The sequence below is a fragment of the Phascolarctos cinereus genome, unplaced genomic scaffold (genome assembly GCF_003287225.1).
Source record: "Phascolarctos cinereus isolate Bilbo 61053 unplaced genomic scaffold, phaCin_HiC Scaffold_4;HRSCAF=312, whole genome shotgun sequence".
Taxonomy (NCBI): Eukaryota; Metazoa; Chordata; class Mammalia; order Diprotodontia; family Phascolarctidae; genus Phascolarctos; species Phascolarctos cinereus.
Window position 1 is genome coordinate 701,125,474 of NW_027555847.1, and position 19,885 is coordinate 701,145,358.

At 44.4% G+C, this 19,885-nt stretch overlaps 1 protein-coding gene across 6 annotated transcripts in view; it reads left to right on the top strand.

The window, feature by feature from the left end:
• The window catches only part of RPH3A (rabphilin 3A), a 171,760-nt gene that overhangs the window by 99,358 nt on the left and 52,517 nt on the right, over positions 1 to 19,885 (top strand). For 5 of the 6 annotated variants that reach the window (XM_078154322.1, XM_078154321.1, XM_020978074.2 and 2 more), the window contains 5 exons: positions 256 to 342; positions 7,764 to 7,929; positions 8,426 to 8,458; positions 12,143 to 12,181; positions 13,592 to 13,762. In XM_078154322.1, the coding sequence (XP_078010448.1) occupies positions 256 to 342; positions 7,764 to 7,929; positions 8,426 to 8,458; positions 12,143 to 12,181; positions 13,592 to 13,762 (496 nt within the window). The remainder of the gene's footprint in view (positions 1 to 255; positions 343 to 7,763; positions 7,930 to 8,425; positions 8,459 to 12,142; positions 12,182 to 13,591; positions 13,763 to 19,885) is intronic. The other variant, XM_078154323.1, reaches the window with a different exon arrangement.

Consider the following 19,885-nt stretch of genomic DNA (forward strand, 5'->3'; position numbering starts at 1 on the left):
AATGAAACAGAGGCCTGGAGAGGTTAAGTCATTTGTCCAGGTCACACAGGTAATAAGTGGTGGAGCTGGAATTCAAAGTCAGGTCCTCTGACTCAAGTGTAAGTGTTCTTTCCACTAGCTCTTTGCATCCATCAGAACTTGAATGAGGGAGAGATGTCATATGCATTCCTCTTCCCTTCTCCTCCCCACTGTCCCCACCAGCCCTGATCTGAGTCTTACAAACCTAATGCATGTTCTGACTGGTTTTGCCCCTAGAATGTCTGCACCAAGTGTGGAGTGGAGACCTCCAACAGTCGCCCACATTCCATCTGGCTTTGCAAGATTTGCAGCGAGCAAAGAGAGGTGAGTGATCCGCTTTGAGTCCAGCCTTGCTGGCTCCCGACCCTCTCCAATCCAGTTCCCTAATTTTTGAGTAAGGGGAAGGGAGGCAAGGAAATTAAGATTTCACATCCATTGTCTAAGTTTCCATTAAAGCCCTAAATACCCCTGGGTCCCAGTGACCCGAGGCATTGGCATCAATAAGAAGATGGATGCATTGAGGCTGGATACCAGCCAGCCTCCCTATGTCAGTTAGCTGTTTACACAGCACTCCCACATCTGGAGCATTGTCTTTAATTCTGTGCACCACATTTTGCCTGTTGTTGTCTCCCCTAGAATGAGCTCCTTCAGGGGAGGGACTGCTTTGCCTCTCTCTCTATCCCCATTGCTTAGCTCAGTGCCTGGCACATAGTACATGCTAAATGAGTGCTTATTGTTGGTTTGACATTTTAGGAAAGACATGGAAAAACTGAGAGTGTCCAGAGAAGACCATCAGGATAGTGAAGGACCCTGATTCTATATCACAGGCATAGTTGAAGGAACTTAAGATATTTAGCCTAGAGAAGAGAAGATTCAGGGGGTGACAAGATAGCTCTATTTGAGTATGTGAAGGCTGTCATACAAGAGAGGTATTAGCCTTAATCTGCTTGGCTCCAGACGGCAGAACTAGGAATGATGAGGGGGTTGGATAACCAAATAGGTTGGAGCAGGGGAAATCTTGTTCAGGTATGAGTTGGAATACGTTGCCTCGGAGGTCCATCCGTCTCTAAAATCCTGCAATTCTGTGAGACAGCCAAGGGGGAATTGGGAGTGTTTGCTGAAAAAGCAGCTGATATCTTTTTCCTTCTTTATCTTTTGGCCTTTCCTCCTTCCTTCCTTCCTTCCTCCCTTCCTCCCTCCTTTCCTTCCTTCCTTCCTTCCTTCCTTCCTTCTTCCTTCCTTCCTTCCTTCCTCCTTCCTCCCTCCTTTCCTTCCTTCCTTCCTTCCTTCCTTCCTTCCTTCCTTCCTTCCTTCCTTCCTTCCTTCTTTCTTTCCTTCTTCTCTTTCCCTTTATCCCTCCTAGTTTTTCTATATCTCCTTTTCTTTCCTGCTGTTGTCCTTTCTCCTCTCCTTGTCTTTCTATCTCCTCTACCCTCTTCAGATGTTCTCTCTCACTCTCTCTCTCTCCCATCCTTCCCTCTCTCTTTCTTCCCCCATCCTTCCCTCTTCCCTACTCTCTCATGGGATCTCCTCTTTCTCTCCTTGTCTGTTTCTTCCCTACTCTCTACTTCTTTCCTCTTTTCTATCTCCCTCTATCTATCTGTCTCTCTCCCTCCTCTTCCTTTCTGAAGGAAGGAAATCTGAAATATAGATTTTTATTTAGCCATTTCAAAACAATTCAATCAATCAATTAACACCAATTTATATATCTGGTACTGTTGACAGGAGAGAGTACGAGAAATGGGGGAAAAGGCAGATGGTATAGTCCTTTTTTCTTCTCACTGTAGCTACCTTGTTGCTCCTCCCTGAACCTGTGTGCTAGGACACTGACAAATGTGCCTCAGTGGACACAAAAGGAATTCCCTCCATAATAAACTGGACTAGTGGTTTTCAGTCTCCACATGAAGACTTCTTTTTTCTTGGAGATCTTCCAAGCAGAGCTGACATGGAAGTTGTTGTCTTTCATTCTTGAGAAGTACCGAAATGACATCACTGTGTTGGGGTCAAGGTCTGACCACAGCTGATCAGATCAATGTAGGCTCAGAGGGTTCTACCATAGGTCAGGCACAAATAGTCCATACAGCCACAAGAGGCTATGCTATAGAGAAGATTCCTTTTATGCAGGGGTTAGACTAGCTGGTTACTGAGTCCCTTCCACCTCTCAAATTCTGTAATTCTCTGGCCTCCATCCCCCTCCCCTGCTGGGTGACTAAGCCAGAAATGACACAGAGTCAGGATAGGATCTGATTCCCTCATGCCTTGGGCCTCTTGGAGCACTTTAGTAGGGAAGATCATGGGGCCCAGAAGAGGAGAGGAGGCCACATCCTATGTGTGGCCTCAGAGAGACCTCTACTTTAAAAGAATCACAGAATCACCAATTTGAGAGTTGGAAGCTGACCTCAGCCATCATTTAGTCCAATCTAGACCTGAAAGGAGCTGCCCACTATAAAGTACCAACAGGAGGTCGTTGAATCTTTGTGGAAGTCTTCTGAGGAGCAAAAATCTACTGCCCCTCGAGGCAACCCATTTACTTGGGAACAGCTCTCACTGTTAAGAACTTTTCTCTAATATTAAGCATAAATACAACTTTCTCCTGGTTCTGCCCTTTGGGGTCACAAAGGACAAGACTGTTTTTTCTCCATATGAGAGCCCTTCAAATACTTGGAGAGAGCTCTCATGGCTCCCCTGTTTTCTTCTCCACTTTCTTCAACCAATCCTCACCTGACATGGAATCAAGGCTCATTGTCATCCTGACTGCCCCATTCTGTTCACACTTGCTAGCTTTTCAATGTCCTTCTTAAGCCATGGCTCCCAGACTTGAATACAGAACTCCAGATAAGGTCTGATGAGGGCAGAATATAGTGGGATGAACACATCCCTATGCCTGGAAGCTCTGCCTCTTTCAATGTAACCCAAGGTCTCCTTAGCTTTTTTGGCTGCCGCATCATACTATTGATTCATACTGAGCTTGCAGTCCACTAAGACCCCCCAGATCTTTTTTCAGCACCACTGCTGTCCAACCACGCCTCTGCAATTTACACATTTGTGCTTCTTCAATTTTGTGATATCTCTCCCTTTTTAAAAATTCATTGGCAGTGGCTCAGGAAACATGTTTGCTAGTTCTTTCAGGACCCAAGGATGTAGTAATACAAATACAGGCATACTTTGGAGATGTTGTAGGTTCAATTCCAAAACACTTCAAAAAGTGACTATTATAATATAGTAAATTCCATGAATTTTTTTGGTTTCCAAGTACATATAAAAGTTATGTTTTCACTATACTGTAGTCTATTAAGTGTGCAATAGTTTTGTCTAACCCCTCCCCCCGTATATATATTAATTTAAAAGTACTCTATTACTAAAAACTGCTCACCATCATCTGAGCCTTCAGTGAGTTGTAATCTTTTTGCTAGTGGAAGGTCTTGCCTTGATGTTGACAGCTGCTGACTGATCAGGGTGCTGGTTGCTGCAGGTTATATTGAAGGTTGTGGTAATTTCTTAAAATAAGACAACAATGAAGTTTGCCCCATTGATTGACTCTTCCTTTCACTGGAAGCTTAGAAACCATTGTAGGGAAATTAACTGGCCTCATTTCAATATCGTTGTGTCTCGTTGAATTGAGAGGCCCTAGGAGAAGGAGAGACAGGAATAGCAGGTGGGTGGAACAGTCAAAACACACACCACATTTATCAGTTAAGTTTTCCATATTATTTGGGTGTGGAATGGCACCCCAAAGCAATCACAATTGTAACATCAAAGATCACTGATCACAGATCACCGTAACAGATATAATAATATATATATATTATATAATATATATATATATATTATATAATATATAATAATAATGAAAAAGTTTAAAATATTGTGAGAATTACCAAAATGTGACACAGAGACATTATGTGAGCAGATGCAGTTGGAAAAATGGTGTGATAGAGCACAGGGCTGCCACAGACCCTTAATTTGTGAAAAAATGCAATGTCTGTGAAGCACAACAAAATGAGATATGCCTGTAATAGCTAACTTTTATATAGTATTTACTATATGTCAGTCACTGTACTAAGTGCTTTACAATTATTATCTCATTTAATTCTCATAATAGCCCTGTGAGACAGATGCTGTTATTATCCCCACCCCCTTTTTACAGGTGAGGAAACTGAGGCAAGCAGAGGGTTATTTTTTTTTTTAGTTACTAGCTCATAGTCATCCAGCTAGCAAGTGTCTGGGGCTAGATTTGAACTCAGATCTTCCTGATTCCAAGACAGGCCCTCTATCCACTGCACTGCCTAGCTGCCCCTAGCATAGTACATCTGGACCAGGTGATTTAAATTCATCAAAGGCAGCTAGGCATTCTCTTACTATCTCTACTTATTTGGAATATCAGTTTCTTTTCAGCCATTTTTGTTATATCATTTCCAGTGCAAAGGTCATTCTTCTTGTAAGAGAACTAAGAAAATTCCATTTTTATTGTCATTACCTTCCCCCTCCAGCCTCAGCTCAATCTGAGCTTGAGCATTCCTGATGCCATTTTTGCATGATCATGCTACGCTAATATTTGTCTTCTGGTACTTGGCCTCCCTTCCATCTTCTTTAGATTTCTTTTGAAAATCTAAGTTGGTTGGTGCATTCCCAGTGCATCCATATGGTCTCTTCAGATATTGCCTTTCCCTCACCTCATAGGAGTTGTCTCTCTGTCTTGAGAATTCCATTCTTGAGCATCTCACATTTCTCCTGAGCTGACTTGCCCTGTAGAATTTTATTCCATAGGATCCTACCTTCCCTTTTTCTACACCCTGTGAAACCCACTTTCCTGTAAACTAGGAGGCATGTCAGGCTATGCTTGGATTTCTTTTCCTCTATTTAAACTCAAGGAGGGAGTGGTTGTTTCCTCTTCCCTCACCCAAGGCTCCCGTAACTACCACCCCAACAATGAGCTCCTTCTTTCTGGAGAGAATCAGGTCCAAGTAAAATGAAATCAAGACATCCAGAATAAAGTTTCCTTCAGTTTTTGAAGGATGAAACTATCAGTAAGTCAAGTCCATAAATTATTAACTGCTTTGCTTTGGGGGGAGGGAGAGAAGGGAAGGAGAGAGAGAGAGAGACAAACAGACAGACAGAGACAGAGAGAACACTCCAATCAATGTCTAGATTTTAAAAGCCTGTTAGTTCAGCAAAGATGATGTAGTAGGAAGCAGGACAGACCAGCTCCCCCATTTGGTTGTTGTCATTGCTCAGTCGTGTCCAACTGTTCGTGATCTTGACCCCATTTGGAGTTTTCTTCTAAAAGATACTGGAGGAGTTGGCCATTTCCTTCTTCAGCTTATTTTACAAATGAGAAAACTGAGGTAAACAGGGTGAAGTGACTTGCCTAGGGTCACACAGCTAGTAAGTGTCTGAGGCCAGATTTGAACTCAGTCTTGCTGACTCCAGGCCAGGCCCTCTATCCACTGCACCACCTAGTTGCCCAAGCTCCCTTATAGCTACTACAATTAAATATCTAAATGAGCACCAGACTGAGTATCGATTGAGATTGACTGAGAATCTAAGGAAAAATCAGAGAAATCTTCCTATCCCAAGATCATGAATTCAATCCAGAAGCAAATGACCAGGGCAGGAACTATGGAAGAGGGGTAGGCTGAGAATTCAGACTAAGCCCCTGGGCTCTGAACAGGGTCACAGTGCTATTGCTCTGATCCCAGAGCAGGATTGATGACTCATTCCAGGGGCTAAGAACAGGGACAATTGGCTTTCTAGCTAGCTATCAGAGACTGGAGCTAGTAACTGTCTATTGAATCTCTATGTTGAGAGGCAAGTCTTCATTTGTGCTCCTGAAACTCAAATAAGTGTCTAGAGCCTGGGTAGTCCAGAAAGGTGATGATTCAGATCATGTCCTCAATCAATCCATATAAAATAAGGCCTTCTGAAAACTTGCAGTAGCCTGGCCCAAGATGCCCCTGTGATCCCTGAAGAGTACAGAACTCAGTGCCTAGAGAACAGAACATCAGGATTCCAGATTAGTCAGGTCAGGAGCACACAGGGTCATGGTGGTTTGGAAAAATATTGCATGTATATATACACATTGTATAGAGTCTAGCCTAACACAAAGTCCCAATACTAAAAGTGAGGCTAGAAAATGAGTAAACAGAAGACGATAAAGAGTATTAGGGTGCCAGGGATGCCCACGATATAAACCCAGAAGAGGAGAATAATAAAAAAAATAACAAAACACCTACAAGAAAAGCCTAAAAAAGAAATACAGTTTGACCACAAATTTGGTTAGAATTTCTGGAAGTCAGGAAGACCTGAGTTCAAATCTGTCCTCAGACACTTATTAGCTGTGTGACCACAGGCAAGTGACTTAACTCCCATTTGCCTCAATTTCTTTATCTACAAAATGGGGATAAATAATAGTACTTGCTTCCCAGGGCTTTTGTGAGGATCAAATGAGCTAATATTGTAAAGTGCTTAGCTCAGTGCCTGACACATAGTAAGCACTATATAAATGTTAGGTATTATTATTATTAAGATACTATTATAGATAATTGAAGTCCCCCATCATTAGTCTTTCCTGACTTTGTTCCAGGCTTGTTATGTCTCCCAACCCCCTCATCTATTTCTTCTTTCTCAATTACAAAAACACATGTTTCTAGCTCCATCGACTTTCACCCAAATATTCTTCACCATGCTTTCCTACTCTAGTTCCTGGATTTCCTCACCTGAGTATGCTATATTCATATATAATACTGCACTACCTCCCTTTCCCTACTCCCATGGAGCTAGAAAAGTACCAGGGGAAGGTAGATAGATAGATAGATAGATAGATAGATAGATAGATAGATAGATAGATAGATAGATAGATGAAGGGATAGATCAAAAAGAAAGATAGATGGAGAGAGAGAGATTATACGGGGAGATTATATGGGTATGTATATTCACACATACATATATCTGTGTGTAAATATACCCACAGCATTTTTTTTTTGTTTTTTGGTTGGGCAATGGGGGTTAAGTGACTCGCTCAGGATCACATAGCTAGTAAGTGTTATGTGTCTGAGGCCGGATTCAAACCCAGGTCCTCCTGAATCCAGGGCTGGTGCTCTATCCACTGTGCCACCTAGCTGCCCCCACAACATTTTTTAAATAAGGTGTACTATACCCATCCAGAACCATAGTCCAGTCATGAGTTTTGTCCTACTGAACTGCACTAATAATTATGAAGTCAGATTTATCTCCTTATGTTAGAATCTCAAATTCCTGTTACTTATTCTCTAAACTTGGGGCACTTGTGTATAAACATTTCAGGTCATGGATTTTACCACTTGCTCCTTTCTTGGATTTTGTCTTTCTTCATTATAGCTACTTTCTGTAATGTCTAGCTTGGGGAATTTTCTACCTTTTTTAGGCAAAAGCTCTTCTGCTTAGATTTGCAAGACACTCAGCAAATACATTCTTATCCAGTGTTTGTTAAGTGTGCTTCATCTCTGGTCAGGAATCTGTTGTCCCTGTGTTTTATGCTATAGTTCATAAGTCCAAGTCCCATTCTCAGATATCACCTTATCAAGCAATTAATTTCATATACATGTATGTATACATACATGTATATGTATATATACTTTTTGTTCACAGTTTGTATATATATGCATATGTATTTCTATTTTAAAGTAAATAGGGAAAGAAGGCTAGAGTTCCATTCCCAGGCTGAGCTAGCTCATCACCTCCTGTACCACTTGCTTTTCTTCCTTCAGGTTTGGAAGCGCTCTGGAGCATGGTTCTTCAAGGGCTTCCCCAAACAAGTGCTCCCTCAGCCCATGCCAGTGAAGAAATCCAAGCCTCAGCAGCCACCCACTGAGCCCAGCTCCTCAGAGCCACCCACCCTGGAGCCCAAGCACCATCCCCGAGCACCCAGCCGAGGTGAGATAGATGGGAGGGCAGCCTTCCACCTTGGATCAAGTTGCTTTATTATGGAGCTAGAACCCCAGACCATAACCCAGAGTTCAGATTTCTCCAGATGTGAAGAAATATGTCAGTGCTTTGAGCACTGGACTGGGACTCAGCGTCCTTGGCTCTCAATCACAGCCTTATCTAGTCCCTGCTTTTATGGTTATCATTCCAAATGGCTGGCACTTGTTTCCAGAGTGGAACTTTTGGGGAACTGGAAGCTTTAACCAGTGCATAAGAGAATCTCAAAGTTCTAAGAGGGCAAAAGAAGGAGAGGTCCTTTGGGGGAGAGGGAGTAGCTAAGGAAGTCATTGTGGAGGAGGTAAAGGATGGATGGGACTTTAATGAAAGGAGATGGGAAGGGGTAGGGAGGACATTCCAAATGCACAGAATTGTGTGAACAAAGGCATGGGACTAGGGAGAGAAGAATTTTTAATGCCAGAATTGCTTATCTTTTTATATTTCTTAGGGCCAGGAGAGGCTGGCCTCCCTGGAGAACATGGTAAGGGAATGGGGACTGCCCCCATGCATGCAGTCCTGCCCTCTCACTCCAAGCTCTGCTTGCCAAGGGCTCCTGGTTGTTCTGTAACATCCTGAGAGTCCTTGGCTTTTAGATTTCTAGATACCCCAAAGCTTCTCCTTCAACTTCTTTCCAACCTTCCCTTCAGCCTTGAGTCTGCAGGGGATCCTTGCCTCTCCTCGCTTCCCTTCCTGCAAGTGCAATGGGTTAATAACAAGAGTCTCTATGCCTGCCACAGCCATCACATGTTGGGTGGCTGTCCTTTCGGCTTCTTTTGCCTGGTATTCTCCTCTAGCAGATACAACAAGCTCTAGGATGGCCAAAGCCTTGCTTGGGGAGGGAGCCTGGAGTAGGGACTAGACCCTGAGGTCAAGAAACTAGTCCCCCTTTTGACACATGCTGACTGGCCACGTAACCCCAGGCAAGTCATTTGTTTGTTCTAGGCAAATGCTGTAAGATTATAATAGGTAGAGAAGGTGAGGCAGTGGATAGAACACTCAGCCCGGAGTCAGGAAGACCCAAGTTCAAATCTGGCCTCAGACACTTACTAGCTGTATGACCCTAGGCAAGTCATTTAATCTCTGTTGGACTCAGTTTCCTCAAGTATAAAATGGGGATAATAATAGAGCTAGGTGGTGCAGTGGTTAGAGTGCCAGGCCTGCAGTCAGGAAGACTCATTTTCCTGAGTTCAAATCTGGCCTCAGACATTTACTAGCTGTGTGACCCTAGGTAAGTCACTTCACTCGGTTTGCCTTTTTCTCATCTGTCAAATGAGCCGGAGAAGGAAATGGCCAACCACTCCAGTATCTCTGTCTATAAAACCCCAAATAAAGTCGTGAAGAGTCGGACACACTAAAAAATGATCAGACAGCAACAATAATAATAACACAGACTTCTCAGGGTTGTTGTGAGATCAAATGAGATATTTGTTAAAAGTGCTTAGTACGGTGCTTGATACAGGTCAGGCTCTATGTAACACTTACTCCCTTCCCTTTTCTCGCTTCTCTCCTCTAACCTGCATGAGAGGATGATCTCCCTATATCAGTGAGACTGCAGATCCGAAGCACTATCCCAAAGCACTTGGCAAACATAAAAGTCCTTTGTAAATGTCAGGTATCATTTGTGTCCGCCCGGTGGATTCCCCATGTTTTCTGCATTTCCTTCTTCCTCGTGCTACTGACTTTTTCACCAACGATTTCAGTTCGATTCAGCTAAAAAATAATGGGTGATCCTTCATATACAAAGATGGTGCTACTGACCCATTGTTATTAAGAAGTGCACTTGGAGTTAACTCATTTTAACAAGCATTTATTAAGCACCTACCGTGTGCCGTGCCCTTGCCGAGAATACAAAGAGAAAACCAAAATTGTCTTTGCCCTCAAGGATTCTGGGTCCTACTGGAACCCTTTGACCTGTTGGTCCCTCTCCTGCGAAACACATGGGAGCTAGTGGTGGGGTTAGGGAAGTACAGGACAGGGTTTCTTGCTCACTGCCCTTTGGGACTCAGAGGGATATACTTTATGGACCTTGAGACATAATGGTGGGCTAGCTGAGAAAGTTCATCTCCGTCCAGTGCCAGTGATCTCAGTGAGTTAGACACTCTTACAGTGAGACTAAGCTTGAAAGTTCAGTCCTGACAGTTGGGAGCCCTCTTTCGAGGGCCACAGAGGCATCCTGAGCCCCAGCCAGACATCTCAGAAATGAGTGCTTTGGAGGACAAGGACACAGGGCTAAGTGGGGATGGCTCAGGGTGAGCCCATCCCTATTCCCATAGAGAGAAATGCCTCCAGGCATTTAGTGCTGTATTTGAAGAACACTTTGATTTTCCCTTGGTCCCCATCACTCTCTATCTTTTTTATGCTTATCTGGGGAATGGGGTAAGGAGGACATTCCAGGTGCACAGAACTGTGGGACTGGGGAAATTTCAGGGGAAGAATTTTCACTGCCAGAATTGCTTATCTCTTTACATTTCTCAGGCCCAGGAGAGGCTGGCCTCCCTGGAGAACACTTAGTAAGGGAATGGAGATTGCTCCCATGCATACAGTCCCACCCTCATACTCCATACTCTGCTTCTTTCCCTTTGGTCTCTCTCCAGAAGATTGTAACCTCCTAGAGGGCAAGGGCCCTTTGGTTTTGTCCTTGTATTCTTGTCTCCTAGCATAGGACCTGGCATAGAGTAGATGCTAAATAAATCACTTGTGAAATTATTTAACCCCAAGAGTACTTCCTACCAATAATGGGTCAGACACACCATCTTTGTGGATAAAGGTCAGCCCGTATTTTTTTTAATGGCTTAGAGAATGACCAAAAATAAGGACTCACATTTATAAATCACCTAAAGTTTACCAAAGTTTCCCCCATAACAACCCTGTGAGGTCAATAAGGCCATGATTCCATTTAAGAGTGACTGCTGTGTGCCAGATGTTGGGGTATGGAGACATAATAGTCCCTGCCTTTGAGGAGTCCACTGAATGTATTGTTATCAGAGGACCTGGGGTTCAAGTTCTACCCCAGAAGCTTATCACCTGTGTGATCTTGGACAACAACAATAATAATAGCTGGTATTTGTATAGCATTTTAAAGTTCTCAAAATGCTTTACAAATATTATCTCATTTTATCCCCATGACAACCCTGAAAGGAATCAATGACAATAATCACTAACATTTATATAGTACCTTGGAGAAGGAAGTGGTAAACCACTCCAGTATCTTTGCCAAGAAAATCCCAGATGGGGTAACAGAGAGTCAGACACAACTAAAACACCAACAACAAATATAGTGCCTACTGTGTGCCAGGCACTGGGCTAAGCACCTCGTGATTACTATCTTGTTTGATCCTCACAGCAACCCTGGGAGGTGAGGTGTTATTATCATCCCCATTTTACAGATGAGGAAACTGAGGCAAACAGACTTGCCCAGTGTCACACAGCTGGTAAGTATCTGAGGCAGGATTTGAACTCAGGTATATTCCTGACTCCTCAGGCCCAAGGAAACTGAGGCAGGCAGAGGTTAAGTGACTTGCTGAGGGCTACCTAGCTAGTAAGTGTCTGAGGCCATCTTTGAACTCATGTCTTCTTGACGCCAGGCCCTCAGTTTCCTCATCTGTACCTTCATAAATCTAGTTCTAGATTGTGCCTTAGAGACCCTATGGTCCAGCCCCTTCACTTTACAAGTAAGGAATGTAAATGACTTGGCCATAGACACACAGGTAGTGTCGGAGGTAGGATTTGAACCCAAATCCTCTTCATAATTTGAGGGGGCTGGCTTAGATGGCTTCTGAGGTCCCTTTGAGCTTTGAGTCTATGAATCCATGATCCCGTGGTGACACCATTTTGACCAAGAGAGAAAGTAAAGTGGAAAGGGTATTGGATTTGGGGTCAGAAGACTTGAGTTGGAATCTTGACTCTACTGTGTAACAGCCACGTGACCTTGAGTAAGTCACTTCCCTTCCAAGAGGGGATGGGATCTGCCTTCAGCCATACATGCTAGTAAGTGCCAGAGTCAAGATTCGAACCTGGGCCTTCCTCACTCAGAGTCGAGTTCTTTTTTTCCACAATAGCATGTTTCCCCTGCTATGGGACAAATGGAATCCTTGTCATCCCTACCATGTGTCCATCCTGTACCACCAGAAAAAAAATGACTCTGCCTTCTCCTTCCTTTCCCCAGGCGATGCTGAGGACAAGAGGGGCATGGGCCAGAAATCAGGTTTGTTTCCTGGAGGGGGACTGGCTCTGATTAGAATGGGGGGGGGTGCTTCAGAATCCTGAGTCCTGGCTCCCCCAGGCTAGGCACCTCCCCTTTTCTAGGACTGAGGATTAGGCAGGGGAGGAAAACAAAGCTCACAGCTGTTCCTGTTCTTTTTATTTCTTGTCCTGCTGTGGCTTGGGGCTCCCTGTACATCCCTGATATGCTCCCGGAACAGCTGATGATGTTTCCAGATCTGATGTTTGGTATTGTTGTTTTTTAATCATCTAATTGCTTGGCCCTTATGCCTGGGATTTATGTGCTCCTATGGACTCCATTAGAGACTGTCAAGTTAGTCAACCCCCAGTCTACATGGGGAAGGCAGCATCCTGCATTTTCTAACAATCTGGCAGCATGATATACCAGTTACCAACAGGAGACAAATTCTTCCATCAGTTTCAAACATCTCCTTCCTCTGGTCTGCACACCTCTTGGCTCAGTAGTTAGCCATGGATCTGGAGCTGGTTCTGAAAGGTCATCCTTTGCAACTGGGAGGCAGCATACCCATCTCAGTGAGGTCCGATGGTCTCCAATAAGGCTCAGAGGTGCATTGTGGACTGGCAGAGCTGGCAGAGATCTCAGGTCTCTCCAGACCAAGCCCTCCTTTTGATAGATGGGAAAACAGTCTCTGAGAAGGAAAGTGTCCAAAGTTCAAGGTCACATGGTGAGTTAGCAGTGGAGCGAAGACATGAACTCAGATCTCCTGACACCTCATCTGGGGTTCTTTCCACTGCCTGGAGGAAATTAAGGCCCAGAAAGGTATCATAGAATTAAAGCTGGAAATGACCCTCGGGGTCATCTGGTCCAGCCTCCTCATTGTACAGGTGAGGAAACTGAGGCCCAGAGAAGTTAATTGGCTTACTCACAGTCACTCAGGTAATAAGTGACAGAATTGGGATTTTTACCCAGGTCGTCTGTCCAGTTTACAGAAGACTTTAAATGCCAGGCTTAAGAGTTTATATTTTATCCTAGAGGCAGTAGGGAGTCACTGAAGTTTCTTGAGTAGGAGAATGACATGGTCAGACTTGCCCCTTTGGAATCACACTGTGGCAGCTCTGTGAAGGATGGACTAGAAAGGAGAGAGACTAAACAGAGAGACTGTTTCTCTTATCCCTTCTCCTCCACCTCTGCTTGCCACTTTCCTTCCTTCCTTCCTTCCTTCCTTCCTTCCTTCCTTCCTTCCTTCCTTCCTTCCTTCCTTCCTTCCTTCCTTCCTTCCTTCCTTCCTTCTTCCTTTCCTCCCTCCTCCCTCCCTCCCTCCCTTCCTTCCCTTCCTTCCTTCCTTCCTTCCTTCCTTCCTTCCTTCCTTCCTTCCTTATTGTTCCCTGATGAGCACTTTCCCTTTTTTTGAACAAATGCTTTGTCTTTCAGGTCCTGAGCCCACACCTGCTCCTGGCAGGGGCAGCTATGGCCCCCCAATGCGCCGGGCCTCAGAGGCTCGCATGAGCTCCAGTGGAACAGACTACACAGGCAGGGATTCTGAAGGCCGGGAGTATGGTCCAGGTGGGGCCACTGGGGGTGATGCCAGTCGGAGTCCAGCAAGTGAGTGGGGGGGATCAGCCCAAAGCAGCTTCTTGGAGGAAACAAACTTGTCACAGGATATGAACAGAGCTGAAAGGAAGGGAGAGCTATGGGCTGGTGGGATGGTGGTAGTAGCAGAAAGGAAGAAAAAACTCATTCAATCCAAGACCAAAATTGGAAGGGACCTTAGAGACTGTTGAATTGAACCCTTTCATCTTAAATATGAGAAAACTGAGGTGGACAGAGGTAAGTGATTTGCCCAGAGTCACGCAGCTAGTAAGTATCTGAGGCAAGATTTGAACTCAGGTCTTCCTGATTCTAAGCCCAGAACTGTATCCAAAGATTCACCTAGTGCCATAACATGCTAGCTGGGATTTATAGGATTATAAATCTAGAGCTGAAGGGAATCTTATGGACTATACAATCCAGCCATTTTGGTGTGATTTAGTGGATAGAGGGCCAGCCCCAGAGGCTTGGGTTCAGTCCTGCTTCTGACACATACTTGCTGTGTGACCCTGCATAAGTCACTGAACTTTCGTTGTCCTAGGCAAGAGCATTAAGACTGCACCCTAAAAGGTACCAGTCTCATTTGGGAGGAGTTTCCTTGCCAGAGAGCTCCTTGTACCAATGAAATCAAAGGCCCTGTCCCTATCTTTCCATTTCAGAGATGAGGAAACTGAATCTCAGAGAGGTGATATTCACTTGCCCCAAGATGACACAAATAGTAAGAGGTAGAGGTCACATCACCTCTCCTAGGCTCTCATTTTTCTGATCTAGAAAATGAAGGGAGTGGCCCCAATAGCCTTCAAAGGTTCCTTTTAGCTCTCAATCTGTGATCCTGGGTGGGACTTGAATGCCACTGGTCCTCCGACTGCCAATCCAGGGCTCTTTGCCAGGATACCAGGTTGTGTCTTGTGGGAAAAATGTCACATTCCTTCTCACACTTATCATCCCAAAGGGTGGAATCAGGTATAGCCAGTGGAAATTGCAGGAGCAGATTTGTTTTTTGAAAACTTCCAAAGTGGCCCAGGCTGCCCTAAGGACTGAGGGCTCCCTCTTCCTGGAAGTTACCAACCAGAGGCTGGATTGTTGGGGATGTCACAGAGAGGGGTCCTGTTTCAGGGATGGGTTGGGCCGGAGGGCTTTCAGGGTTCCTTCCTACTTAGCGATTCTAGGATGAGGCCCTGGCTAGCTGTCAGCGGCGAGGGTGGGATAAGCAATCCCCCCAACCCCAGAGAAGAACCGGGAAAGAACGCTAACTCAGGCCCCACGCTTTGAAAGATGCTGAGTTGGCGGGTTTATCTGGCTGCAGCTCTCCCCCACTGGCAAGCATCCCAGATGTTTTCAGTTCCTCAGCTATGCCTGGAATATTTAATGGGAGGCTGCTGGCAATACCAATCAGGTAATCCTCTTGTCCCAGCCAGATGGCAGCTTAGCTTTCCTTTCTATGCGAGGCTGTGTCAACATCAAAGCGAGAGGCCGAATATTAAGGCTTAGTATCAGTCCCTGAGTTTTCTGGTCTTTTACTCGGCACCTGAAATCATGCCTTGGCCGCTTATCGCACCAGCTCCTATCCCTTCTTAGCAACAGATCTGGTTCCTGTTTAATCTCAAAGCCCTCCCACCCCCACTCCCCTTCTTTCTATAAGACTGGACTTCAAGGTAGTTTTATTTTTTTAAACAATGAGAAAGGGTCCCTCTCCCCCATAACAAGCATAGGGGGCATTTTCTCTTTCACATTCACAAGAAAAGAATGTCGATGAGGTCAGTGAGCTGGAAGGACATGAAGTCAGAGGACCTTTGTTCTAGTCATGGCTCTGCTAATTAATGTGTGATCTTGGGCGAGTCACTTTCCAGACCAGATGACCTCTGAGGTCCTGTGCAGCTTTGAAACTAGGACCCTGTGAACACTGACAACTGTGTAGCTCTGGGCAAGTTACTTCTCTCTGGGGCTCAGTTTCCTCATTCATGAAGATGAAGGGATTTGGATATGTCATAGAATAATGGAGTTGGAGTGGGAGGACCTGGGTTCAAATCCTGCATCTGTCATGTATAAGCAGTGTGACCTTGAGCAAGTCACTTAAATTCTCTGAACTTCCGATTCCCCCTCCGTAAAATGAGAGGATTGGTCTAGATGCCCGCAAAGGTCCCTTTCCACTCTCGGTCCATGCTACTGTGACTAGATGAGCCCCTGAGGTATTTTCTGGCTTTAAAACCTATGACCCAAGAGCTGTAAAATAGGAGGCTGGACTTGCTGGTCCCTCCCAGATTTAAAATCCTTTGAATTCATGATCCTTTAGTGCTCGATTTAACTATGCTAGCCTATCCTTTAAGGGGCATCTGGCCTGGAGTGAGTCAGGAAGGCCTGAGTTCAAATCCAGCCTCAGACACTCACTCTAGGTAAGTCAGTTCACCCTGTTTGCCTCAGTTTCTTCATCTGTAAAATGAGCTGGAGAAAGAAATGGCAAACCGCTCCAGTGTCTCTGCCAAGAAAACCACAGCTGGAGTCATGGAGGGTCATGCCATGACTGAAACAACTGAACAATAGCAAACAACATAAGAAAGATACAAAGCACTCTGGCAGAGATTACTGCACTTAGAGCTGGGAGTCCCCCTGGTCTTCATCTAATCCACCCCCTTTGTTTTCCAAGGCCATAGGAGTTAAGTGACTTGCCCAAGGTCCTACAGATAATTTGCCACCCAATTTAGCGCTCTGAGCACTCTTCTCTCTCATAAGAGACAGAGCATGCTAGACTTAGGGTCAGGCACCTCACTCCAAGACTTGGGTCATCTCTTGCCCTTTCTCAGTTTCAGGATCTTTCTCTGTAAAATCAAAGGGCTGAACTAAATCCTCTCTAAGATCTCTTCATCAGGCTGAAGGAATTAGGGAAGGCTTCAAGGAGGTGGGGATGCTTGGAAATAGGTTGGAAGGAGAGGTTGAATTTCCACTAGGCTTGAATGAGCCTAGTAGGGTGAATGTGGAGGAGAAGGCACTCCAGGAGGAAGAAAGCGTGAGCAAAGATGTGGAGGCAGGTACATGTTCTGGAAAAAGTAGCTCAATTTGAATGGAATATAGAGTACAATTAACCAGTCAAAGGAACCAGAGGTGTTTAGCTTGAAGAAGATTCAAAGATATAGCTGTCTTCAAGGACATAGGGTCAGAGTTTTAAATCTGAAAAGGTATTTAGATGTCATCAACTCCAATCCCCTTCCCTTATCTTACAGATGAGGAAACTGAGGCCCAGAGAGAGGTGAAGTGACTTACCCAGGGTCATACAGCTAAAAAGTGTCTGAAGTGGGATTCAAGCCCAGATCTTCCTGACTCTAGGCCCATTGTTCTATAAACTATACCACATTGCCTTTTACCCCTTCAGGAAGGGTTGTCACGTGGAATCAATTAACCAATAAGCAAGTGTTGATTAAACACCTACTAGGTGGCAGATACTGTACTGAATCCTAGAAAGACAAAGACAAAAATGTAATACAGTCCCTGCTTACTTTCTGTCAAAGCAAACATCTATGGTAAAGATAGGTAGGTAGATTAGATCGATAGACAGACAGATAGATAGATAGATAGATAGATAGATAGATAGATAGATAGATAGATAGATAGATAGATAGATAAAGGGGCAGCTAAGTGGTACAGTACTCCTGGAGTCAGGAGGAACTGAGTTCAAATTTGGCTTCAGACACATAACACTTGCTAGCTGTGTGACTCTGGGCAAGTCACTTATTCCCAGTTGCCTCACCAAAAAAAAATAGATAGATGGATAGATGGATGGATGGATAATTAGGCAGATGGATAGGTAGATAATTAGGTGGATAGATGGATAAATAGATGGCATTTATTAAGCACTCACTGTATACCAAGCACTGTGCTAAGCACTAGGGACACAAACACAAGCAAGCAGGGGCAGCTAGGTGGCACATTGAATAGAGCATCAGCCCTGAAGTCAGGAGGACCTGGGTTCAAATCCACCCTCAGACACATAACACTTACTAGCTATGTGACTCTGGGCAAATCACTTAACCTTGATTGCCTCAAAAAAAAATGCAAGCAAGATAGGCCCCATTTCCAAGGCTTACATTCTAATAGGGAAGATAATACATGAAAAGGGGCAGAAATCAGGATGAGGTGGCGGAGGAGGGTTGTGGAGGAAAAGGAAAAGTCTAGAGAGTCGAGTCAGAAGTAAAGCATAGCTGAGGGGCCCTCCTGAAATAGTGGTCCTAGTAGACGGTTACCATGATTGTCATATAGATAAATATATTAAGTGATATTGGACTCTTTCTGCTTGACCCCAGTTGACAGAAAGAAGGGTAGAAATTTCACAGAGGCTGACTTTGAATCCATGTATGGAATAATGTCTTTACAGTGACAGCTGTCCCAAAGTGGAATGGGCAATCCCAAGAGGCAGTGGTTCGCCATCACTGGAAGTCGGAGCCTGGATGGCCACTTGAGAATGTTGTAGGAGGGATTTCTGGTCAGGCATACATTGAACTATGCAGCCTCTGGCATCCCTTGTAGCTCTGATGTTCTGGGACTCTGGGATCCCAGCTACCTGGCAGAAAATCCACAGAATGATGTAATTACAACTCTTTCCCTCCTGTCAGAAAGAGCTGACTCACTTTGTTATAAAAGGCTTAGTCACACCTGGTGGCCTGTGGATGCTAATGAATCAGGGTAATCCCCAGTCTAAATATATTTGAAATGGCTGGGGATGAGTTATAATTTTGGAACAAACCCCAGTCATGAGAGAGCGCCTTCACACTGGTGGTATCTGCTCAAAAAACTCAACACTAAAGAATTTTAGGCTTCCTCATGGACATACATCTTGATATTTCAACATAGAAGAAGCCAAATAGCTCCTGGCCTTGCTTGGGTCTCTTGGAGTAAGTCCCATAGCTATGGAAGCACCAATGTCCATGAGATGCTCATTTCTGCTGTTAGCTGGTCCAGAGTGTCACCTGGGTGGGAGAAGCCTGAGAAGATATGGACAAAGGCCAGGGCTGGAGAAACTAATGGGAAAAGCCTAATGGGACCAGCTGAAGAATCCCCCTAGCAAGAGATCAACACAGTTTATTAAGAGATCTACAATCAATCAACATAGATTTATTAAACACTTGCTATGTGCCAAGAACTGTATTAAGCACTGGGGGATACAAAGAGAACAGTGTTTATTGGTGGAGATAATGCATATGCATATAAGAATAGACAAAATATATGCAAAATTAGTACAAAGTGGATGGCAGGGGTGGAGGAGGGAGGAAGGAGAAGTATTAATAACTGGGGGTGGTGAGGAAAAGTCTCACAGAAGTGTGGGTAGTGGAGATAACTCTGGATTGGAGTCAGAGGGCATTGATTTGAGTCCTGGTCCTGCTAAGTATTAAATCAACAAATCATTTAATTTAATAACAGCACTCAAAGAATCATGGCTTTAGAGCTGGATAAGACCTTCAAAGCCATCAAATCCAATACCCCCATTTTACAGATGGAGAAACTGAGATCCAGCAAGGTAAATAAACTGACCTGCTCAGGGTCACACACATGGTAAGAGTCTGGGCCAGTTCTCAAACTCAGGTCTTCCTGTCTCCAAGTCCAGCATTTTATCCATTATATCACCTACTGGTTCCATTTATTTAGTACTTACCATGTGCAAGGCAGTGTGGTATAGTGGATAGAGACCTGGTCAGGACGACCAGGATTTGAGTCCCACTTCTGAAATACTCTGACCGTATGACCCTGGGCAATTCTCTTAACTTCCCAGTGCTGCCAGGAAATTCATTAAGAGTTTCCTCACCTGGAGTTTCCCTACATTGATTTAATCACAGATCTGGACCAAAAAAAAAAAGTAGGCAAAATATGCTTGTGTAGACAAGTCACTTCTCCCTCTCTGTGCCTCAATTCACTCATCTGTAAAATTAGGAGGATGAACAAGATGGCCACTGAGGTCCTTTTTGGCACTAAATCTATGATCTTTGTCATTCTTAGGTGACAGTAATAGAAATACAAAAAAAAATAAGAGAAAGAAAGAAAAAATAGAAAGAAAAAAGCAGTCCTTGACCTTATTGGGCTTACCTTGTACTAAGGGATTATGAATATTTGCATGAGAGAGAGAGAGATGGACATGGAGATAGACACAGACAG